General features: G+C 36.9%; 2 protein-coding genes, 1 long non-coding RNA gene and 1 pseudogene across 4 annotated transcripts; all 4 read left to right on the forward strand.

Moving 5' to 3' along the window:
- The first annotated feature begins 229 nt into the window (after positions 1-229).
- On the forward strand, positions 230-8,705 carry LOC126583116 (protein SEMI-ROLLED LEAF 2). 2 transcript variants are annotated; one of them, XM_050247417.1, is made up of 19 exons: positions 230-630; positions 1,143-1,217; positions 1,893-2,008; positions 3,186-3,300; positions 3,447-3,575; positions 3,843-3,890; positions 4,242-4,408; positions 4,514-4,710; positions 4,836-5,128; positions 5,214-5,363; positions 5,485-6,012; positions 6,109-6,255; positions 6,363-6,435; positions 6,866-6,990; positions 7,130-7,330; positions 7,407-7,544; positions 7,628-7,756; positions 7,886-8,113; positions 8,267-8,705. In XM_050247417.1, the coding sequence occupies exons 1-19, from the start codon at positions 496-498 to the stop codon at positions 8,423-8,425; spliced, it is 3,153 nt and encodes a 1,050-aa protein (XP_050103374.1). In that variant the 5' UTR covers positions 230-495; the 3' UTR covers positions 8,426-8,705. The 2 variants fall into 2 exon arrangements, with proteins under 2 accessions (XP_050103374.1, XP_050103380.1); XM_050247423.1 differs by lacking the exon at positions 5,485-6,012.
- A 4,662-nt stretch (positions 8,706-13,367) lies between these two features.
- Positions 13,368-17,093, forward strand: LOC126609505 (uncharacterized; annotated as a pseudogene).
- Positions 17,094-17,912: 819 nt separating this feature from the next.
- Positions 17,913-24,805, forward strand: LOC126610275 (actin-related protein 7-like). Its single transcript, XM_050278291.1, has 8 exons — positions 17,913-17,998; positions 18,095-18,200; positions 20,232-20,444; positions 20,962-21,103; positions 21,620-21,864; positions 22,438-22,621; positions 23,179-23,246; positions 24,455-24,805. Exons 2-8 carry the CDS (start codon positions 18,123-18,125, stop codon positions 24,605-24,607), a joined length of 1,083 nt encoding a protein of 360 aa, XP_050134248.1. The 5' UTR covers positions 17,913-17,998; positions 18,095-18,122; the 3' UTR covers positions 24,608-24,805.
- On the forward strand, positions 18,208-18,840 carry LOC126610284 (uncharacterized). Its single transcript, XR_007618453.1, has 2 exons — positions 18,208-18,317; positions 18,357-18,840. It is a non-coding gene; the product is annotated as an uncharacterized LOC126610284 (long non-coding RNA).
- Positions 24,806-24,936: the final 131 nt, after the last annotated feature.

Genomic DNA, 24,936 nt, shown 5'->3' on the forward strand with positions numbered 1-24,936 from the left:
GATGTCCTAAATATGGTATAAACAATATTTTTCTTTGAAAATTTAAATTAGTGAGAAATTCAAACTCAATCCATAAAAATCAATGTAATTGCACTCACGTCTGCCTGACGAACAAGCGAAAAAACGAAAACAAACACAATAAAAAGAGAGCGTGCCAAAAATAGCAGTGGCAGTAATAACTATTTGGTATATAAAACGCCCAAAACTATTTTTACGACAAAGGAGAGAGAGTGAGCGACTACAATTTATTTATTTACTTATTTATTCTCCTTCCCTTCTCAATACATTTCCTCCTCCGGTGGTGAGCTTCGGTGATCCGTTCTTCTCCCTCGATCCATCTCCACCGTCTGATCCCCGGAGGCATACCCTACAACCACCACCACCGTCACCTTCTTCCAATTACACAATCCGATTCCCACTCCCACTCCCTCTCATACGTATATGTTGTTGTAGATGGTTTGAGAAAATTGAGGAGTTTGGCTGAAGAAAAAAAAAATGGGTGTGATTTCAAGGCAAGTGTTCCCTGTTTGTGAAAGCCTGTGTTTCTTCTGTCCGGCATTGCGTGCGAGATCACGGCATCCCGTCAAACGATACAAGCAGATGCTCGCCGAGATATTTCCTCGCTCTCCGGTGTGATCTCTTTTATTCACATTTTTATTCTTGTTGGGTATTTTTAAAATTAATGTGAATGTCTAATTGAAGATTAATTTTATGCTGCAAATTGAAAAAAAAAAAGAAAAAAAGAACCATGTAAATTGTATACAGAAGCAATGTGAGGCGTTTTGGTTATTGGGGGATCTTGTGAAAAAAATGGTAACTTGTGTTGCAAGAAACGAACAATTTTCTCTTTATTATTCACTATATAATGAGGTCGGATAATATGGTGAAGCCTTCTGTAAATTACATTGTTAAATTTACGGTTCTTATCACGTTACCATAGTGTTATCCAAAAATTGCTCACAATTTGGTGCTTGCATTTCCCCTTCTTAATTTTTCCTCCTTTAATATGAATTCCTCACAATTTTGTATTCGGACTTTTTGTTTAATCAGGGTTTGAGCACAACTGGTTTGTATGCAAAGTTTTTATTTTATGTTTGTTCCTTCAGTTGTGTTATTGGATCATTTCTTTACCATTTTGGCAGGACGAAGAACCAAACGATCGCAAGATTAGTAAACTGTGTGAATATGCTTCAAAAACTCCTCTCCGTATTCCAAAGGTGCAACCTCTTCTCATTGTGTAAAATATGGTTCACATTGTTGCCATGAACTTAAGTGATAATTTAATGTCAAAATTGTGATGTATCCTCGTATATGAAGCTGCTGACTTAAGTCAATTTGGCTGAGGGTATGATTTTCTTAGAATGATATACTAGTTTAACTGGTTAAACAGAAAAGTTGAAGGTCCTTGTGGAATTTAGTCACAGTTCTACTGATGTGGAAGTTTCTTTTGGTTTGGAGGACTCTTCAGGAGGAGGGACCGTTGTTTATAAGGGCGGTTTGTATTAAGTACTACACCAAATTGAACTGGTAAAGTAACTAGATATGGTCAATTTGTAAGAGGCATATGTGTAGTCCCAAAATCTGAGATTAATTGAAACACAATACCTCTTATGTTTTGGCTAAGATGATGAAGAATGATAGTTAATTATGTGCATGAACTTAATTATGGAAAGTAATGACATTTAAATTTGAAACATGCTAAACAGAAGGGATTCATTATATTTAAATGGTTCCTTACCTTTTAATTTTCTTCCGGTCTATCGTTGTTTTTTCACCCCTTAGTAAATAATGTTTATTCATTTTCTTGACCTTTCAAAGTTATAAATTTTATTTTACTTTTCATTTGTGTATTCTTCTGTCAAGTTGATAGAGGTTCTAAATTTATAATTCAGATCACAACTACTCTGGAGCAACGGTGTTACAAGGATTTGAGGACTGAAAACTTTCACTCAGTGAAAGTTGTCATGTGCATCTACCGGAAGTTGTTGGTCTCTTGTAAGGAGCAAATGTGAGTTCTTTATCGAGGTTGTTGCTTAGTATGTTTCTGTCTTCAGATTCCAAAACATTATTGAGAAAGCCTAGATCAATTGGCTGGAGTGCTAGACTGATGACAACTTACTTGACACCAAATTTGTGAATTTTCACCTCAGAATAATGTGCCTATTTGAGTCTTAACCTGTGAAAATTATGGGGCACTTCTATACTAAGGAAAAATGCACCATCCACGGTTACTTAAGCGAACTTTAGAAATTCAACAAGTCAATCCACATTAGCAAAAGGAAGGCACTAGTTTTTTGAAGCTCGGTTCACTTGTATTGTCTCCAAATTGTTAATGTTCGAGCATCTGTGGATTTTTACTTTCTCAACTCATCTTCCTATGTGTGCTGACTTTGCCAAACACGAGAATTAATTATGTTGGATGACATGGAGCATCTGTGGCCAAATCAGGCCAATCGGATGTGCGTACATCCTGCTCTGGCATCAATTTACAGGCACATGATTACAGAGTGCAAGGCGCTGAATGTCCAATGTAGGACTTTATGTTCACAACACAAACAATACTTTTCATAGGTCGATTTAGATTTTGCATGAGGTGAATTGACTGGAATTTTTCACCTAGCTAGGAAATTCAAGCTAACCTTCATTTGTGTATCTATTGATATTGTATTTGTTGATGCCAAAATCTGAGATTTATCCCATGAGTTTTCTCATATGGCATAGATCATAGATACAGTCATATCTTGGCATATATGTATACATATTTTATCCTCGGCTAAGAAGCGGTGAGTCTAACATGAACACAGACAAACTCAAACACTATCATAATGGTTAGAATTATCTCAGTATCAAAGAAGTGATTCTGTATAAGCTGGATGGAGGCATATACCAATGAGATTCTTTAGAGTTTCTTTACAGCAATGCTTATCTGTTAACTCATTTTGTCGTCAGATTCATCGTGCCACCTATTTCAAGTAAATTTCTTGGGTCTAGTTGTACACCACTTTGTATCTAGTAGTTTTTTCATCTATGTTGTATGGTAAAGTTTCCTTGAATTCTTGTCCATTAAGATATTGAACGACTTGATGAAATGAAATTACAAGACTATCCACTGCAGTTATATTTAGCTCATGCATAGTTGCACGGAAATTTTCATGTACAAGTTGTGATCTGTTTATATATGGCAGGCCATTATTTGCAAGTAGCGTGCTTAGCATTGTACAGATTCTACTTGATCAAACACGACATGATGAAATACGTCTTTTAGGATGCGAAACTCTTTTTGAGTTTGTAAATAATCAGGTGGGAGTCGTCGGGATGTTCTTTCTCTTTCAGATTGTCGTTTGTTTGTTTCTGTTTTTGGTGATTGGGCTTAACTTTCTTTTGAAGCTGCAGGCTTTTCTCCTATGGAAGTTTTTTTATCTCATGTAGCTGTTTCGATATTGCAGAAGGATGGTACGTATATGTTTAACTTAGATGGCATGATTCCAAAACTTTGTCTCTTAGCTCAAGAAACGAGGGAGGATGGGATGGATAAGCGTTTGCGTTCTGCTGGGCTTCAAGTTCTTTCATCAATGGTAATTCATCCCCATTTCAATTTGTTTATTACTTCATGCTCTGATACTTGTTTCTCATAGGATATTCAATTTAGTGTAATGTAGTCTGATATTCATAATTTTCACATTGTTACTTACACGTGAAAGCTTTATTAGAATTGTTATATGTCAGTGAGAAGGATAACTAGTGACTCATGAAGAGCGGCACCGGATCTTTTGGGGAATTATAATCTTGTAAGAGTGACAAATTCTCTCATATGCACCCTCACAAGTGTGTTTTGTGTGCAGGTTTGGTTCATGGGTGAATTCTCTCATATTTCATCAGAATTCGATAGCGTAAGTTTATTTGGTACTATATGTCTAATTCTTATATAATTTGTTTTCACACTTTTTTCCATTGCTATTTTATCTAACTAGAAAAATTTGCTCATTTAAGTTCATAGATTCAGACAGATTTTAATTAAGTATCGTTTCAACTTGTAGCTGTTGGAAGAAAGGAAAAAACGCATACGAACCACCTTTTGATATCAACTATTGTTTACAAATTCTTGTTCTTTCTGTATTTTTTTCATGCCTGGCTTCTTCATAAACTTCTAATGGCAAATTATGGAATAGTCCAATTTCGTTCTTCTTCAAGCTGCAAATCATTAGCTTCCAACAATCTTCTATTTTTCTTTTGTAAATCAGGTTGTTTCAGTAGTCTTGGAAAATCATGGAGGTCCAAAGAAAAAGTCAGACAAACAAGACACCCAGACTGGGAGTTCCGAAGAAGTTTCTTCTTCACTAGAACCCGTGACAAGGATTTCGTCCTGGAGGCTGTTAGTGAGTGAAAAAGGCGAAGTCCTTGTGGCAGGGTAGTTTTTATTGGCACAGTATTGCGTAACTATCATTATGTATCATTCTTGCTATTTCATTATGTTATAGCTAATGTCTACATTTGTTCTTGTTTTTGTTTGCAGGGACGACATGAATAACCCCATATTTTGGTCAAGGGTTTGCCTGCACAACATTGCCAAGTTAGCCAAGGAAGCTACAACCGTGCGGCGTGTATTAGAATCTTTGTTCCGCTATTTTGATAATGGAGATCTCTGGTCTCCTAAACACGGGCTCGCACTGTCTGTCTTGATGGATATGCAGATAATAATTGAAAATTATGGTATTTAAATTTCTTCAAATTGCTTAGAACTTGTCTATGGGAACCTGACTAGTCTTCTTTTGTGCTGAAATTAGTTGCAATCGTCCAACTGATATTTTGATGACCTGTGAACCTTTTTCTCACAGGGCAGAACAGGCACTTCATATTGTCCATCTTAATTAAGCATCTTGATCACAAGAATGTTCTTAAAAACCCAAATATGCAGCTGGACATTGTAGATGTTGCCACCTCTCTTGCTCGAGAAGCAAAGGTTCAATCATCAGTTGCTATAATTGGTGCTCTGAGTGATATGATGAGACACCTGCGGAAAAGTATACATTGCTCACTTGATGATTCAAATTTGGGGGCCGAAGTGATTGAATGGAACCAAAAATTTCAAGCAGCAGTGGATGAGTGCCTTGTGCAGTTGATACATAAGGTGACTGTAACATCCTTTACATTTTTTTTTTTTTAAAGATGGAACAAGTTGTCTCACAAGGTTTTATTGCTCTTATATTGTGCAGGTAGGAGATGCAGGTCCTGTTCTTGATATGATGGCCGTGATGTTAGAAAACATGACTAACATTACCGTTATGGCTAGAACCTTGATTTCTACTGTTTACCGTACTGGTCAAATTGTGGCAACAATACCTAATTTGACATATCAAAACAAGGCAAGAATGCATCAGCTATATCACTTCCTTCAATCTACAGTCATTAGTGCACAAACTTACCAAGTTTCCATCTGATTTTCTTTCTTTTCATTCTGTGATTTGAATGTCTGAATTTCTGTAGACATTTCCTGAGGCATTATTTCATCAGTTACTCGTAGCTATGGTCTGTGTAGACCATGAAACCAGGGTGGGCGCACACCGTATATTTTCTGTCGTGCTTGTTCCCTCATCTGTTTGCCCTCGTCCATGTGCTGCTACTCCCATTACTACAGAGAAAAATAATATTGGAAGGACTCTCTCAAGAACTGTATCAGTATTTTCTTCATCAGCTGCCCTCTTTGAAAAACTAAACAAGGGATCACACTCACAACAAAACATTGGTCAGGAGCTGAAGGACAAAGTTGTAATTCAGGAAGAAGCAAAAGTTCCTAATGAATCCATGCTGAACAGATTGAAGTCCAAATTCAGTTCAAGAAGGCATCCATCAGCTACAAGTGACCCTGTAGGTAATGAGGATGCTTCAGTCAGTAATCATTCTGTGATGAACCGGTTGAAGTCAACTTATAGCCGAGCCTACAGTATTAGAAGGAATCCATCAAATACACCTTCTGATGATGAAAAAACTACTAGTATTTCGGATAAAGAATCGGTATGGTTTGTGGTTCTTCTATCCTGTCATATAGCGACTACATACTTTGAACACCATAATATTGCTTGATCATTTTTCTTCTGACTAATTTTGCAGACAATGTCCCTTAGGTTAAGCACTCGCCAGATTACCCTTCTGCTTTCATCAATCTGGGCACAATCCATCTCTCCTTTAAATACACCTGAGAACTATGAAGCAATTGCTAATACCTACAGCCTTGTGCTGCTTTATGCTCGGACCAAGGTACAACTTCCATTTTTTCTTGCATGTTAATCGGTAAGGTCTACTACTTCCATTCTTGTTTGTCCCCAATTTTCACTTTCTTTGTTTGAATTCACTATGTCATGTAGAACACATCCGACGAGACCCTAATCCGAAGTTTTCAGCTAGCCTTTTCCTTAAGGAGCATTTCTCTTGGGGGAGGTAAGCCATCGAGTCCAATTTATTTACAAATAATTTTTCACTGCACTGCAACATACAGTTTCTTTTAAGGTTTTAACCACATAAATGCATTGCTTGTGTCGTAGAGAAATGTCAAGATTGAGATTGTATAAAATTTGCTTGCTCAACAACTATAAGATTTAGGAATTGTGTAGAAGTGATTTCATGTTTAAGGTTCAGAAAAGCAGCTCAATTACTGGTACATTAACAGATGAATAAGCTGGAGATTAGTTGCATGCTTCCTATAAGTATAACTGTAGCAATTTTTAAATCTCGGTCTAATTTCCTTTTGAAGTATGAAATTTTCAACTTTAGTTTGCGAGTTGCACTGAAATGTAATTGACGGCTGCAAACCATTTTGGTTTGTAATTTTTCTGATGCCATCTTTAACTACGGGATTTCATTATTGCAGGATTACAGCCATCAAGACGCAGATCCCTCTTTACCTTGGCAACATCGATGATCATCTTCTCAGCTAAAGCCTACAATGTGGTTGCTCTTGCTCCTTGTGCTAAAGCAGCACTTACAAATGAAACAGTACGTGCAACAGAGTTTCCAGACGACATTTCCATTGAATGTTGTTTGCGAACCTTTTAACTTATTTCTACTTTGACTTGAGGTTTTTGAAGTTAACTAGCTCAATACTGACGCATATACTTTGATGACGTGCTGTCAGGTTGATCCATTTCTACGACTGGTTGACGATCACAAGTTGCAAGCTGTCAATTCTGGACCTGACCAAGTAAGGAAAGTTTATGGATCAAAAGAAGATGATGAGAATGCTTTAAGGTCACTTTCCGCCATAGAAAAATCTGAGAACCAATCTAAGGAATCATTTGCTACCATGATAGTGCAGACGCTTAGAAATTCACCGGAGGTATGTTTTCCTATCACATTCTGATTATTGGAACTATATCTTTGTGATTCTGATTATTTCGGTGTTTTTATTACAGGATTCATCAATTATAAAACAGCAGTTGCTTAATGATTTTATGCCTGATGATGCATGTCCTTTGGGAGCTCCGTTGAGCATGGAAACACCAATAGAGATCGACCAAGTTGGCGTACAAGATGACGGAGAACCTGATAAGGTAATTTACTCGAACAACTTCCTTATTTTTTTGTAAGGTCCAAACAATTAAGCTTAAGCGTACAAAATGATTCTATTGTTCAGGCTGAGCCCCCATTATTCACAATTGAAGATGATGTGTTAGCCAATGCATCTGAAAATCAAACCGAACCAGACACAAAAGTTGCCGTGGAAAGTCTAAGCTTAATAAGCATTGACGAGCTTTTAAATTCGGTAAGTGAGGTCACTCATAAACTGTTTCTGGTTTTTGACCTTTGTAGAAATCGAACAGAAAATACGTAAATAAATGGACATTACATCAAGTTGAAAATAGTGCTAATTAAGAAAGTGATTGGTGTGTAGGTTTCGGAGACAACTCATCAAGTTGGACGATTATCAGTGTCAGTTGCGACAAACATGCCTTACATGGAAATGGCTGGCCAGTGTGAGGCCCTTCAAATGGGGAAGCAGCAGAAGTTGTCGACGTTCATAGTTGCTCAACAGAGACAAGAAAGTTTGATTAGATTTTCTAATGATTGCAACCAGCAGGAAAAGGAAACTCCCTCTCTTCTTCCGTTGGGCGCTCCTACGGTATTTCCTTTCCTTCAATCATAATCCTGACATCTAAAATTTTCCACTAATTTACCATCTGTTTTCACATTTCTTCTGTTAGATATTATTGCACTGCATGCGCATTGTGTTTTTAGCATATTCTGAGTTTCCGAAAACCATCTGGGACTGCAGAGTGGAAATCCATTCCTTGAATCAAGTGCCGTTTCACTCAACCAATCTGTTGGCAACGGCTCTTCGATGCTTTGCGCAACTGAGTATCAGTACTATCCACACTTTCAGCTACCGGCATCAAGCCCCTACGATAACTTTTTAAAGGCTGCTGGCTGTTGATCAGTGTGGAGGAGGTTTGGTAGCCCTTGTAGCACGTAAGAAATCAAGTGTCAGCAGCTTTGGAGCGAGCGGCAGTTGTGTCTGCAACAACTTTGTGTTGTCCCAGATTCAACCTTGTTTTCTGTTCATGTCTCTACTGACTGCCTCCATTCATTTATTCATCAATTGTTGATTAGGGAGGTTGATTTTATGTATCTTTTGGGCACTCCCTCCCTTTACATGTTTTGATATTGTAAAGTAAGAGTTTGCTCGCCCGCACATTTTTTGTTTCAACCGTTAACTCGTGAAAAAAAAATGTGCAGAGATAATTTAATGTAAATTAAAAATGTGAATAGGTGACTTTCATTTCATAAACACTGGTTTTCATACTGTCATTGTGAAGTGAAAGCATGTTAACTGGTGTATAAAATTACTTAATTTCGGGTAGAAGAGGAATCACTGTAAAGACAACAGTCTACTTAACTTTTTTCTTATACGGTTGTTGGGTTATCTTAATTTTTTAGAGTTTAAGTACGAATAATTTTTTTAAGGGGTAGTTTGAAATTGGTCATAATCTTTAAAACATTCTAAATAATTATCTAATGTTTTGAAGAATTACTACTCATCTAGGTCACTAACGTTAAGTCACGATATAAACAATTACCAAATGTGGTTTTCATTAGCACTTCATTTTATGACGCTTTAGATACCCAAATGGACATCTTTTAGCCAAGTTGAACCCTAAAATTACTTGGCTAAAAGGGGGTTAATTTGATAATTTAGAGCTCTATATATGAATGAGAGTGAAAACATGTTTAAGTACTAGTCATTCTATTACTTAACGATAGCGACCTAGTAATTATCTAATTTTCAAAACGTTAGAAAGTTGTTTGAACTACTTTTATATGTTGAGATCAATTTAAAACCACGGATAATACTTGCATCATATGCATTCTATGATCAAAACGATCTTCATTTGAAGATTATTCCTATGAAAAAAAATATTTGAATTGGATATCTTTCACTTATCCAAATGTAACAAATAAATAGACAATTATCATGAACATGTTGCTATATTCAACATTGATTTATTCCATCTATTTAGATGCATAAACGATCTAAGATTCGAAATGATTTTTTATAAGAATGATCTTTTAATAAAAATTAAGAAATTAAACGATTTCGATTATTTGCTTTTATACTAACAACCGATTTGGAAATTGTGTTTCGTTTAGAAATTTGCTTGTACACTAACCTCGCTCTAGACTTGTGCAATCTGTTCACTGATTTGGTAGGAAAATCCAATAATAACCTTCAGACATCGCGATTTGTTATTTGTGTTTTGTGATTTGATAAAGTCCACTCTTTGTTGATAGAAGTCTAGGAAACTAGTTTTATAATTTATTCTGTTAACTGCTAAGTTTTGGAAATTAATCTGTCGATCGGCTTCTAAACTATAAATTAGTGCATACTTAACCATTGTAAAAGCACAAAAAAATTGAGCGTGTCTTATCACAACCTTTTGTCGTAGCAGAAGTATTTACCGGAACAATCATCATCAATTTATTCAATCTACAACAAACAAATCAATACGTCAAAGCTTCCAATTGCATCCACTGGCAATCAAAAGATTCAAAAGCAATGAGGAAATTAGTCCATCGGCTGCCAACTTGGTCCATGACGTTCTTCATGCCCAGCAATTCTTCCAGCACCGGCACGTACTCGTCAGCAACATAAATCTCGATACAAGTCTCCATACACAGAACTTTGAAAGCGGGGCAAGGCCTAGAAGAATAGCAGTCCTTCTCGGCGCAACTGGTGTCGAAGACGATTTTCTCAACAAAGGATACGGAGGAGGGATGAGTGTGGAGGTGAGGGACTTGGAGCTGAGAAAGGGTTTGGGATATGCCGATCACCATGTTGTCGTAGCGGACTAGAACTGTGGCTGCGTTCACATCTACGCTCCAATTTTCTTCTTCGTACAATATATTGCCATCTTTGTGGTGATCGATTCGGGGCCTTTTGACGACGACCTTGATGGTGATTAAGAACATGGGACATGGCAACTCGGTTTCAGGTACGAAAACACCTCTTAGACGTGTGTTGCAGTAAGTTTCACCCACCACTTCCCAACGTTCACTGGCCATGGTACCAGCGCCCATGACAAACTTCGATCGCGAAATCGGGAATTAACTCGGAACAGAAAACTAAAGTGGAAAGTTGAAGAAGAAGATTAGAGCTTGTGTGCTAGTTCGGTGCAAGAATTGGTATTATATAGAAGGGTTTCCTTACGTGGGGGTTGGGGTTTCCAAATTGCTCTGGGAAATTCTTCATTCGCAAGAAAAATATTCGACGGTTGGCAGAAATTTTTTATTAATTCAAATCCTTCCCGCTTTTATTAATTTTTTGGTAGGAAATCCCTCCGCATTTCGGAAAAAGAAAACGTGCTCGTTGATGATTTTTTTTTTTTTTTAAAGAGGCAATTTTTTGTTGTCGTGGTCTATTTGGTGGTGAAATGATGCTTTCAATTTCACTCTCGTGATGAAAAAAATTGTTAATTAAGCCCTTGTGGCGAGGTTTGATAGCAATTGAGATCCAAATCCAAACTTCCGTTAGTTTTCCATTAAATAAACTTATGCGACTATCACGTGGATGGGTCAAATTCGTTATTTCACTCCAAATTGTATCTTATGTCATGGACATCTAGTTTAACTGAAATTGACGTGGTTTTACAAGTTTAGTTTCACCTTGCGAAGATGTTCAAGCTTCTTTTTTGGGAAATCCAATTTCAGTTAAAGCCTAAGTTATACTAGATCCACATGGCATACAAAGTAATTTGGATTGAAATGACGAATTTTGCCCCTCCATGTGAAAGTCATGTGAGTTTGTTTAATGAAAGACTAATGGAAGTTTGAGTTTGGATCTCAATTGCTAACAAACTTCACTACAACGATTTAACTATGAGGTGACATTAAAAACGGCGTGTCATTGCAGGGACCATGAAAGTTTTTGACCATTTTATTATTTAAAAAGAAAAAACCGTTTCCTCTTTTATTAGTGCTATACTTACTACCGTCTCCTTAGTCCAAATAACATTGTTTGTTCAACAAAAAAAATATATTATAAATTCATAATAAGGAAAACTAATCAAAAGGATTTGAAAATTTTAACTTTTAACCAAAAACCACATTGAAAGTTTATTTAATGGTTAGTATAAAGCCCATTTTTATATTAGCCCAAATACAATAGCCCATACTAAATAACATAGTGATTTGTCAATTTTACCCCTAACGGATGTGGTTAACCTAATTTAACTATTCTGTTAGATTAGTCAATTTGGGGTTAGCCGAACCTATAAACTAATTGAATTTTAATTTTTGCAGACCAGTTTCAGAGAGATTTTCAAATTTTTTATGAAAATGAACTAAAACACCATATTGATTCTGAATCCATACTGTTTATCAAACAGAAACAAAAAAACTACACTATTTATCAAACTATACTGTTTGTTGAATGTATAAATTATTAACAGAGAATCACACTAGTTCGTGTAATAACGTAATATATGTTTATACTCGTTCATGAATGCATCCCATATTTTACTATTTCCTTACATTTCAATTCTATTTACAAATGAAGAAAACTGTAAACTATTTCGTAAACATTGTTTATTAAACTTAAAAATCGTGAACTATTTTGTAAACACTGTCTATTAAACTAAAACACCACTGGAATAGAATGTTCATTATATTTAAGTTATTTAAGCAAATAAACCAACATATGAGGGCAAGAAAATACTATTTAAAGGTTATAAGAAAACGAGCAGTTATCAAAGTGAAGTAAAAATATACCATTTTGCAGAAACATTGCTCATTCAATGAATTCGAAGCATGCAAACTTACATATTACTGTAAAATCACAGAAAATATCAGAAATTTTGTGGTACGTACCTCTGTTTCTTCTCTGTTGCTTTTATTTCCCAATTTTTTTGTGTGTTTTAGTCTGGATGCAAATTAGAACTCTGAACTGGAAACATAATTCATTTTTTAGAATCTCAAACATGCAAATGTACATATTTAGTAAATTAAAGTAAGAAATCATCAAGAATATCAGAAATTATAGGTTCATACCTGTGTTTGTCTAATTTCGACTCTGCAAACATATAGTTCGAATGTTTTTAGTTTTTCGTCTTCAAATGGAGTTTTTGGGTTGAGAAATTCCGGATTTGATGTGTAGATTATTGTTTGAAAACTTGAATCAAACTTGAAAATGCTTTGAGATCTTGACGTTTCGAGCAATGGAGGTTTCGATTTTTTGGTACGGTGTGAAGGGGTTGGTGAACATTAATGGCGTTGGGAGGGATGATGAATTTTAGTAACTGCAACTTTCGCTAACGGGCCTGGGTTAGGCTCCGTTAGGGGCAATTTTGAAATATTAATTGTTATGCGGTTTGGGCTTTTTGGTGAGCTCGTGTGTTTTAGTTTTAGTAGGGCCTAGAATAAAAGTTTTGTGTCCTTATGATTAAAATTTAAGCTTTTTTTTATTAAATAATAGTTTATGGTGGTTTTCCATTAAATAAAAGTTAACCGAATTCCTTTTTATTAAAGTTCTCTTTATAATATTTTTTTTTTACAGAAATTAGATGAAAATATCCTTAATTGACTAACGTAGATAAAAACAGGGATCAAATTGGTCAAATTAAAAACAAATGAACTAAATTGATCCAATAACTAAAACACAAGGACCATTTTATATTTAAACCAAAAGAGGAATAACAAAATCAAATTTTAAGGTCATTCTATTTTGATAAGAACGACTTTTGCGGTTGAAGTTCGTATGAAAAAAAGGGGTAACTAAACATTAAAATTTGAGACTAATACGTTTCGAAAAGACCGAACGTGTGCAACGTCTAAGAAACGCCACACGTGCGGTGCATTAGGAATGCGATTCAGGTGGCCAGAAAAAATCCCAAATTTACGACTTTACCTCACACTGCTTCTCTCCATTAAGCAGCTCTCTCCTCCTCACCACGACAGAAGGCAGACCAAAGAACATGGAAACACACGAGGACGAGATCGACAACCACGACACCACCGCTTCCTGGACCTCCGCCACAACCTGGACCGTCGCAGGCGGTTCCCTCACGAATTGCGTCTCATTCGAATCCTCTTTCTCTCCGATCGATGACGAGACTCCGAAATCCACCCCTGCATCCTCTCTTATCCTGCACCCTCCATCACCCGATTCGGGCCCTTGCGAGATCACCGGTATGTTCCACAACTTGTTTTCTCTGAAAACTTTACATTTGGGCCCCAAATTTATTGAATCTGAGCTTTAACCCCTGATTGTATGAATCCTTGTCCTTTTATATTATTATTGTAGGTTAGGAGATTGAATAGTGCTATTAAGAGTTTGACTAATAATTTCTGGGACCAAAGTGGATTTTCAATTAGGATTAGGATTGCCTAATTATTAGAACCACGAAGATGAAACGAAGCTAATTAGAGGGCCAATCTTGTACTCGAAAACGAAGATAAAAGCAGGATTTTGCAGTGTAGTATGAGTTCAACTAGATAATATTTGTGAAAAGCGGCATTTGGTTGCTAGAAGTGGAAGTAATATCTGTTGGAGTACAAAATTTACCAAGTGGGGTCGGCTGTATGAACCACTGCGCTGGTTTTGCGCGAAGGTCAACGTGGCAATTTACTTAGTACATGCTATTGTAATCAATAAACACCCCGTATAAAATGCATCAAAGACTCTTTAGTAATGAAAAAAGAATAAACAAATGGTTGAAGTATGAGAGAAACAACTTACTTTTATAGTCTGATTGCAATTGACCAACAATGTTTTCCACTGCAGTTAATTTTACACAAAAACATGAGGTCCAGCAGGTTTATGTTCGAAGTACTGCCCGAGTCTATGAGATATACTATGCACCCGATATACAGAGTGGCAATGAATATCTCTGCACTGTTCGCTGTGGCATTGCTGCCCGAGATGAAGAAGTGCTTCACACGGGTGACAATGAAGATGTTCGTTCTGCAAATTCAAATGGGTCGCTGAAGGACCCATCCGAAGATAAGTCAAGAAATGGAAATAGTCTGAACAGCAGTGAAGATGACTGGGTTGAAGTGAAAGTCTCAGATAGTAATGTGCTTGATAACAAAATCAATTCGTTGCAATCGAATTTGGGATCTGCACAGGTATGTTGTTTTTCTCCATCGAACCCCCTCCCACTTTGTTTTTCTTCTGTTTCTTTTTTTTCCTGTCTAGTCAATTTCTTTATATGGTGCTCCTTTTGCTTGTGCCCACATTTAATTATGTTTTTGGCCATCATCCCTTTACGAAGAAACACTAAGACACAAGTTTGAAAATTGAGAAGCCTGTGTTCTGGAGTCTGGACCCTGTGCGCGCCATGGTGGTTGAGAGGACAAAAAATTTGTATTTATGAGTGCAATTTCCTTTGCATTGTTCTTTGGCCAATCTCTTTTGCACTTTTCCAAGTTAATAACATATCATTACTGGTTCAACGCTTCTTCAGATACTTCTTGCAATTGTTAGTGCCCCTTCTGTGCTCGTATTTGCGAGGAGAGGGGGAAGGGGAGGAGAGAGAGAGTTTTGGTGATAATGGGCTGGGTAGTCTAAACGTGAGGGCACTAATCTATATTGATTATTATCTTTGCTGATCAAGTTCTTGTGTGTGTATCAGGATTTTTATGAAGCTACAGCACAGATTAGTGATGCAAGTCCTTGTGTATCCCTCACACTTCGTCTACTGTCTCTTGAGAGGAAAGATTGTGTATGTGTTGGTGAGGTGTATGTATTTGCTGATCCTGTTGATACATCTGATTCAGAAAACCAAGTTAATACTGTGGAAAATTCGGTTGGGAGTTCTCTCATGGCCATGCTTGTGCCTACTCTTTTACAATTTTCTAAAACAAGGGGTGCTAACGGAACACAAGACAAGCCAATTTCTGATACATGGGGAAAACAGAACTCTCTAGTGATTGGGTCAAAAGAAACTGATTCTACCAGTGTGACAACTAAGATTCAGGAGCAAGGAAAAGCCAGTATACCTGATCACCAAGAACAAGAAGTAAAGGTTCCAGATGTTAATAGGGCTACTACTAGTACCGCTCAGTTATGTATCCCGTCACAAGTTGAAAGCTCTGTCAACCAGCTGTATTCTCGAATGGGCAGAATAGAGGATCTATTTTTAAGGTTTGAAGAAAAGATGCTAAAACCAATGAGCAGCATTGAGGCAAGGCTTGAAAGGGTAGAGCAGCAACTTGAAGTACTGGTAAACAAATCGCAGAATTCTGGATTGCCAACATGCTCAAGATTCTATGCTTCTTCTTTCTCGTGCAATGAGTCTGAGTCTAACTCTTTCTATAATAGTGGAAATGATTATCCCCGTTGTGAGGCATTTGAATCAGGTAAGAAGGACATTCAATCAGATGCACCCTTGACTGCACCTAATGACATGTCTGCTTCAGTATATTCTACTCATTTGCTTCCAAGTCTGGTAGTAACTGCTCCTGAATTTTCAAACGGTGATGATGACGATGAGGAGGACGAAGAAGATCATACATCAGATGTAGTGATAGGTTCATCAGAAAAACCAAGGCCTGCTTTGACAATTGATGATGCTTTAGCATCTGCACTAGCTGGATTCATGTCTTTGACTTCAACCCAACCAGAGAAACATGCTCAAACTCTTTCGGTTAAAGCTCCTGATTTTTTAAATGAAGAAGATGGTAGCATTGAGAGAAAAGAATCAACAAGAGTGGAACATGAAGCAGACACTGATTCTTCCATGTGCCTTGGTGAAACTGGTGTGACAGAGAACATAAAAGGTTCACTTGCTGATTTGACGAAAAATTCTTCAGAGGGTGAGGGGAATGTAATAAAATCACCTAATGATGAGGAAACTGATAAAACACTCTTAGTCGATGGACTGGACCAGCATTATGAGGGTGGAGAAGGAGGAAAACTTGATGATGACAAGAGCATTGACAATGCATTTGATCCAGCCAATGGTGGCATGTCTAGAACTGATTTTTGTCAGATAACAGAAGATATTGAAAATGGAGACATCAGCACTGAGATACGCAACATTCTGGACCCTGATAACGCTGATTTTCGAAACCAGTTGCCCCAACATCAGACTGATGATGGATATGATAACACGCAGGAAGATGCTAATACAGATTCTGATTTAACGCCTCCAAAGGAAGTGACAGAAGAGAAATCCGACAAAGATGCTTTGAAGAATATCCTCGATTTTTCACATGCTGCTTCTGTGGTGGATTTTGATATTCCAGTTCTGCATGTGGAATTCACTTCTCAGGATAGCTGTGACAATGGCTATTTTTCTCTCGAAGCCCTTTTAACCGAGTTGCCAGAATCAGTGACTGAAGCTCCTTCCGTAAAGAAAAGTGACGAGGTGCTCCCAGTTGGCTCTGACGGACATGACTTAATTTTGGTGGAGGACGGGGAGCCAGTTGGTCCCGCCCCTGAGGGTAATTTTTCTGTGGATATGGATTTCTATAGTATCGGAGAACCTTTGAGCTTGTGGGGTGATCAGACATGCAATAGCCATGAGACATTTGCAGCTAGTCTCATTTGATAGTGCATAAATTTGTTCACAACTTTGTTGCTATGTACATATATTTGATTTGAGCTAGACGTACTGTACTGACTGTTTCTTTTCTCCTCTCCTTCATTACTCACAAACCAAAGCTGAGAGGCACATTTGGACGGGTGGGCAAGGTGCGATTGGTTCGGATTAGGATTCAAACCGCGGACCGCGGACCGGGGTCGGGATAGTTTCGGTTTATGCATCAAACTAGTAGAATAAGCGTACCAAATGCATTATGCATCTATCTAGTCTTAAGACATTTGGTTTGATTTGGTTTGTTCGTTTTTCTTCTTTTAGTAATTAGGAAAAGTCGAGAGAAAAATGTCATCAAATCAAATGGCATCTAAAGAGCTTTAAATAATACAAATAAATCTTAAGCGGACCTTTTCAACACTCATTTTGTTTTATAACGTTGCTTGAGAACCGTCTAATTTTTACATTACTCTTTGAAGATCAACTATACAAAAATTCAACCAAATTAGAAAAGATTTAACTGTTTGATAGATGTTATCAAAATTTCAGTTGGATTTTAAATACTGGCCGGTATTAAATAGGCGCACACGTTTTACCCTTATTGATTAAGTCATATGACTTTGTTAGACCTATCTTCAATCCATATTGAACTTGGCAAAGAACATGTTTTGCCAACTCATAATGGCAAATGGTGCATTAATTTGACTGCACTCGAATTCAAACTCTCTTTAACTTGTTTAATCTAATTTATAGCAATATTAATGCTTGTAATAATTTTTTTTTATTAATATGTGTCAAGATCCAAATGTGCCTGTCCCACGTGTACACCTTCCCTTCCATCAGATCCCAAAAATTAAAAATAGAAAACGAAAAAAAAAATGGAATAAAGCAGAAAGGGTAGCATATTAGCAATATTTCCTTCCACAATTTTCTGAAATTTGAAAATACACTGCGGTCGGTTGGCCGCTTGTGGAGAGGTAAAGTGGAGTACTTGTCTGTTGAACTTTAACACTGAGAGCGTATCTACAGTTCAACTGCTCAGCTAAAACCCTTTTTGTTTCTTGAAATTCTAGGGTTAGGGTTTTTGGGGGAAAGACCAGAATGGAGGCTGCCGTGGTCGACGTCGGCTCCAAGCTCCTCAAAGCGGGATCCGCCATTCCCGATCAAGCTCCTTCCATGGTAATTGTCAAACCGTATGCTCCACTTTCTTGGTCTCGTTTCGTATATTCTGTTTGGTTGCTCAGAAAATGCTTTAGGTTTTTTTTGGGAAAGATGGAAATTGCCAAATGTGTGAAAGTTCTTTTGGGAAAGATGGAAAATTCCAAATATGTGAAGGTTTGGGCTTGTTTGTTGGTTTCCTATTGCCAGCTAGGATTTGTTTTGATTTCTTAAAGTCGGAATTCTAATTGGGAAATGTACTAGCAATGGCTTGGGGGTTGGGGGGGGGAGTGAATCTGTTTGGTTTCTGGGAAAGTTGTGGGAAAGAGAAGGAAAATTGTAGTTTTTTGTAGCTCCAATCAATATTACAGCAGAATAATGACTTCAAATGTGAGGGTCTCTGTTTCTTTTGCATCCGTGGCATGGATATCCTCTTGTTGTTGCTCATCAGTTGTTAGGAGAAAAGAATGCGATTTTCTCACGGTTATCCTCTTGGGGGAAATGAAACTTTGTATGGTTGTGTTAGGGTGAGTTGAGGAGACGACTGTGTAACTCAAGTTTGAGCTCTGAAGACTATCGTCATGCATATGCACCCGATTGTTAAAATAACCCTTTTTGATATTGGTATGATGGGAATGTTAATATATCTCAACTTTCCAAACTACATATTCAAAAACTGAAGTTGGCATGGTAATTGTGGATTGTCACATTTCCAATTGCTTCTTACTTTTCATTTCCCTCCCTCCCAACAATCTCCTCTTATCACATGTATATATCCCTCCTCCTATCTTACTTTCAAGTTTTTAACCCTTATGAAGTTGCACATAAATGATGCCTTTGCACACCATTTTCCAGCCCAACAATATTAAAAATATATTCCAGAACCGAAGATGAAAAACAGTTGATTCTTTCTATCATAAACAATGAATATGCACATCATTTTACTTTGTATTCTAGTAAAATTTTGTGTTCGTAGAAGTTGTATATGTCCCAGATAGAGAAATTGATATTGACCTTTGCAAATACTTATTAATTATTGTATGTGAAAGACTATTAGTATTCAGTTTCCAGCTGATTTGGTCTCTATCCAATTTCAAGGTAATTTGGGCTTGATATGTGCTCAACTTTTCAACTAATCCATGATTGTTGGGAAGTCTGAGGAAAAGAAAATCAATCAAATAGTGAATTTCAGGTCATGGTTGGTCTTTATTCTGCAAAAAGAGATAAACTTTTGATTTCAAAACAACAAAGGTGGATGTTTTGAAAAGTAAAGTTTTGTTTTAACTTTTAACTTGAATATTGAATCCGGCGTGTTGTGTGACCGTCGTAGGCCACTGAAGCTCAAGGGAAAATTTTATAGGACGGCAATAAGGCCAGCAATGTTGTATGGCACAGAATGTTGGGCGGTGAAGCATCAACACGTACACAAAATGGGTGTAGCGGAGATGAGGATGCTTCGTGGGATGTGTGGGCACACGAGAAAGGATAAGATTGGGAATGAGGATATCCGAGGTAAAGTAGGAGTAGCCGAAATTGTAGGAAAGATGAGAGAAAATCGGCTCCGGTGATTTGGACATGTGCAAAGAAGGCCGACTGACGCTCCGGTTCGAAGATGTGACTACGGGACAAAGGTTCAGGGCCGAAGGGGTAGAGGAAGACCTAGGAAAACTTTGGAAGAGACTCTAAGAAAAGACTTAGAGTACTTGGATCTAACGGAGGACATGACACAAAACCGAGCGCAATGGCGTTCTAGGATTCATATAGCCGACCCCACTTAGTGGGAAAAGGCTTTGTTGTTGTTGTTGTTGTTGTTGTTGGAAACAAAGACCAACAATTTTTTTTTGGACTTGACCATGAAAATCATTTCTATCTGAAATTACATATCTGGAAAGGAAGTGGTGAATCACTTATGCTAAATTTAATGGTTGCATTGTACACAATGAAAATCCGATTCGGCTAACCCAGTAGTAGGTGATGAATCAACGTGATTAAATACTGATTTCTTTCTTTTTTTTTTTTTCATTAACGTTTGTCTTCTGTCATATGTTTCAGATAATTCCTAACCAAATGAAACAGCTTGATTTTGGATCAATGAATGATACTTCATCACTTGAAGATATCGTTGTTGATCCAGTTGTGCGAGGTCTTATTACTGACTGGGATGCCATGGAAGACCTGTTGCATCATGTTCTATATACTGACCTTGGATGGGAAATGGGCAACGAAGGGCAGATACTATTTACTGATCCACTTTGTACTCCCAAGGTTAGCTACTATGCTTCTTTCCGAACACTCTTTATTAATTTAATATAGACCAGACTGGTAACATTATGCAATACTTTGCTGAAAATCCATGTACAGTGGTTATTTTCACGGTTTTTAATATATTTTTGTATAGTTTAAGTTAACATGTCAATCGATTATATGTTATATTGTAGTCTAGGCTGGTTCCATTGAGCACACTAAGTTAAACTTTCAGATATGATTTTATAATTGTTCTTACCAGTATTCTTGTTTAATTATACTTGAAAAAAAAATTCTACAGCCTCAAGTTTGTGTTTTGTGAATCAGTTATGTTGTTGTTGCACAGTGTTAAATTTATCTTTCTGACATTATTTCACAAGAGATAAAAATCTTGTAGGGAGGAGTAAGGAAGCCTTGTTATCTCTCTTGGAGAGAAAAATCCTAGAAATAGAACTTGCTCTTCATAATTCCTTTTTGTCTTAGTGCAGATAATATATTTTCTCTAAAGAAAAATTAAAATAATTTTTTTTTCTGCCAGTCTGTCAGAGAGCAGTTGGTGCAACTTATGTTTGAGACATTTAACACTTCAGGCTTCTATGCATCAGAGCAAGCAGTATTGTCACTTTATGCTGTTGGACGTATCTCGGGATGCACTGTTGATATTGGCCATGGAAAAATAGGTATATACACCTTGCAGAAGGGAACCTTTATTAGTGGAATCTTGTGTATTGAATACATAATTTTTTTGAGCTATTCTTTCGTTTCTATACTGCAGGCCAAGTTTTTTGCAATCTAATAAGTCTATATATTCAGAATTCATTTTATCCTGTCTAGCATAAAACCAGTCGTTTGACCACCTTCACTATGCAAACATTCATTTTGTTTAAAATTTATAATGTTTTATTATATTACAGATCTTGTAATATTAGAACGAAATATATTATTGATAGTTGATAGCTATCCCAAGCTATAACCATCTACATAGTGTGCATTGGGTGACCATATGATGATAATGGTCATGAAAGATGCACTGATAGCTGAACTAAAGGGGGCAAGTTTTAGTTAACACATCTGACCTGTTAATGGCATTGACTCATCTCTGTGCAAACAGTTAGTCAATATGGGATATGAAAATGTAAGCAAACTGATTGCTTTTTCATTTGTGCCTTTTCTGTATTTTGGCCAATTTTTAACAGATATTGCACCAGTCATTGAAGGTGCTGTTCAGCACATTGCCTCAAGAAGGTTTGAAATTGGAGGTACTGATTTGACAAAATTACTTGCTCAAGAGCTTGGGAAATCTAATCCTTTAGTGAATATCAAGATGTCTGATATAGAGAAAATAAAAGAGCAATATTCATGTTGTGCTGAAGATGAACTTGCTTATGAAAAGACCAAAAATTCATGCCAGATAGAGCAACATACCCTTCCTGATGGACAGGTATGGTTCATTGTTCGAAATTTTGATTGGGATAGATGGAGAAGACACAGATATAGGCACATAGTTGTTTGGCATGTTTCAGCTGAGGATACATTGACTTCAGAATATCATATTATGCCTGTAGTTTGCTATTATTTATGATGTAACTTGCTTGCACTTATCGCAGTTATCTGGTTTTGTTTGGTGTCAATCTATTATGTGTTAATAAGAAATGTATAATGAGTTTATTGAAAAGTTATCCTCACTAAAATCTTCTCCCATCTTAAATGTTGAATACTAAAAATAAGATCTAGTATACATTCAAACACTTCTATCCTTTAGATATATTTTTTTTAAGGTGGATTCTTTTTTATCTCTACCTTACGTTTTCCTTTTTATTCTTCGATACGTAAACGCAAGATGACAGCAATCCCATCCCAAGGCATTTCGGTCACAGTTATTGTCATAGCCATCTATTTATGTTCCCCAAACCTTCTTTCCCACCCCCTTTTGTTTCATCATTCTGCTTTTTCCGGTATAGTTATTATGGTTTACATGTATAATAACTTTATGTGATACTGGTCATTGGTTTAGGTCATTAGGATTGGAAGAGAAAGATATACTGTTGGTGAGGCTTTATTTCAACCATCCATATTGGGTTTAGAGGCTCATGGAATTGTTGAGCAGCTTGTTCGTTGTATTTCAACAGTATCGTCTGATAATCATCGGCAGTTGCTGGAAAATACGGTACTGTGTGGTGGCACCACTTCTATGATTGGTGAGTACAGTAATTAATAACTAGTACGATATATTTTCTTTTTCTTTGTTTTTTTCCTTTTTTCTTCTCTTGAATACTCTTGTTAGACGAATTTTTGTGTACATCTCTGTGAGCCCTTTCTTTGGTTGGTTTATTATCCTTATCATCCTTATCGTTTTATTATCCTTATCATCCTTATTGTTTTTAACAAAATGGATTCACCAAGTTTTGGGAATCCTTGGGTTCAGAGTTCCTTTTAGATGATTCTTCTTTGGAAGTATATTACAGTGCAAGGCAACAGATTTAAGAGCATGGTGAAATTTGAATTTGTCCTTGTTTCAAAAGAAATAGGAAATTTTGGTTTTTTTTTTTGTTTTTTTGTTTTGTTTTTGTTTTGTTTGTATTGGTAGCCGACATTCACCTCTCCCAGACCCTGCGTAAAGGGGGAGCCTTGTGCACTGGGTATGACTTTTTTATTGGTAGCCGACATTCACCTCTCCCAGACCCTGCGTAAAGCGGGAACCTTGTGCACTGGGTACGACCTTTTTTATTGGTAGTTTGATTGCTGTTTATTTCAGGTTTTGAAGAAAGGTTTCAGAAAGAAGCTGGTCTATGCTCATCAGCTGTTCGTCCTGCTTTAATTAAGGTAATTTATAGTACCATTAAAACTGCAGTTGGGTTTTAGCTTCAGACTTCAGGGTGGGGTAGGTTTGTAGTTCAAATCTTCCACAACAACAACAACAAAGCATTTTCCCACTAAGTGAGGTCGGCTAAGTTCAAATCTTCCCAGGCAAAAAATCTGAAAGTGATTGGGTTAAATAGTCAACTTTCTTTCACATGGTGTCATCTCCACGAGTCATTGCATCGTACCTATTTGTTTACTGTAATCAGACTGAACCCTGTATAGGAAGTGCAAATTCTTAGTAATCTTGATGAAATAAGCTTCCAAGGTAAAATTTGAGGTCCAGATACTCTAAATGTATTATAGTCGGTCTCCTAATTGTTTCTGAGGCTGTATACAGTTCACAGCCCAGAGGTTGTGTTGGTTACTTTTATGGCATTTCCCTATCTTATTTGCTACACGTGAACGAGTGATCATAATGTCTTATTGGTTTATCTATTTTTCATAAAACTTTGTACTCATGCACTCGTGGTTATATTTTCTTATTGCTACTGTTATATTTGATTTGGGAGCAGCCTCTCCATAAATGGGGGTAAGGCTAGCCGACATTCACCTTTCCCAGACCCTGCGTAAAGCGGGAGCCTTGTGCACTGGGTACGACATTTTTTACTGTTATATTTGATAGATTTTGTGCTTCAGCCTTGAACTTGTATTTAAAATGATTAACATGTTCATTGATTTGGAAGTGATTCTTGACATGAAGGCTTTGACTGGATATAAAAAAAGAAGTTTAAATTGATTATATATGAAATTAATTAATAGAAATATTCTTAGTTGATTTGTTGCCGGTGTAGCTCGACTGGAAAAGTGCTATTACAACTTGGAATTTGTGAAAAGGAATTGCATTGATCTGGTGTACAGTGAGCTGAATATTTGGATACGTTTGTTATTGCACGGTCTTGTAATTATATGCTTGAAATGTCTATACAGTCGTAGTGAACTAACACATAAAGGATCGCTTAATTTTTCTTAATTTGTTCACCGCGATAATGTTAATTGTATTAAAGTCAACAAGGTAAGCAATCACTGATTCATTTTCTTAGCCGGACTGAATGTTTGTGAGCAAGATACTTTATGATTTACATAACTTTTCCGCAACACTATTTTTTCTGTACTAACTGGACTGCCGGTTTCTTCTTCTGATTGTTTTTTTGGGTGCGTGTTCATTGCAGCCTCCAGAGTATATGCCAGAGAATTTATCAATGTATTCAGCGTGGGTGGGAGGTGCCATACTTGCCAAAGTCGTGTTTCCACAAAACCAACATATAACAAAAGCAGACTACGATGAAACTGGACCTTCTGTTGTTCATCGGAAATGTTTTTGAGTATCTCTCGTCCGTAAAAGTTCTTGGAACTCTTGTTTAGTTTGATTAGCATACTTGTATTATAGTTGTTGGTAACGTTAACACAAGATTGTAGTCGATTAGTGTTTGATTTTTAGTATTTCAACGGACGAATCCATTAACACATCCAAGCGTTTTGGAAATCAAATTTAGAGATCTAGTTAAGGATATGTTTAGTAAGGGAGCTTCTGTTTTACATTCAACTTCATCCTATTCCTCATTTCATCTTGATGCATCGATGTAAACTCTCGAATAATGGATGGCGAAGACGTCGTTTAGGGATGCAAACCTTTTCTTTCGGGATTTACAAG

Source organism: Malus sylvestris, chromosome 2 (genome assembly GCF_916048215.2).
Source record: "Malus sylvestris chromosome 2, drMalSylv7.2, whole genome shotgun sequence".
Classification (NCBI taxonomy): domain Eukaryota; kingdom Viridiplantae; phylum Streptophyta; class Magnoliopsida; order Rosales; family Rosaceae; genus Malus; species Malus sylvestris.

Excerpts from the sequence above, each read along its gene's own strand:
- LOC126583116 (XM_050247417.1), top strand. The coding sequence starts at position 496 with ATGGGTGTGATTTCAAGGCAAGTGTTCCCTGTTTGTGAAAGCCTGTGT. Across the intron at positions 4,409-4,513 it reads GGCGAAGTCCTTGTGGCAGG|GGACGACATGAATAACCCCA; the intron begins GTAGTTTTTATT and ends TTTTGTTTGCAG. Across the intron at positions 6,013-6,108 it reads GTATTTCGGATAAAGAATCG|ACAATGTCCCTTAGGTTAAG; the intron begins GTATGGTTTGTG and ends CTAATTTTGCAG.
- LOC126610275 (XM_050278291.1), top strand. The coding sequence starts at position 18,123 with ATGGAGGCTGCCGTGGTCGACGTCGGCTCCAAGCTCCTCAAAGCGGGA. Across the intron at positions 21,104-21,619 it reads TATTGGCCATGGAAAAATAG|ATATTGCACCAGTCATTGAA; the intron begins GTATATACACCT and ends AATTTTTAACAG. Across the intron at positions 23,247-24,454 it reads TTCGTCCTGCTTTAATTAAG|CCTCCAGAGTATATGCCAGA; the intron begins GTAATTTATAGT and ends TGTTCATTGCAG.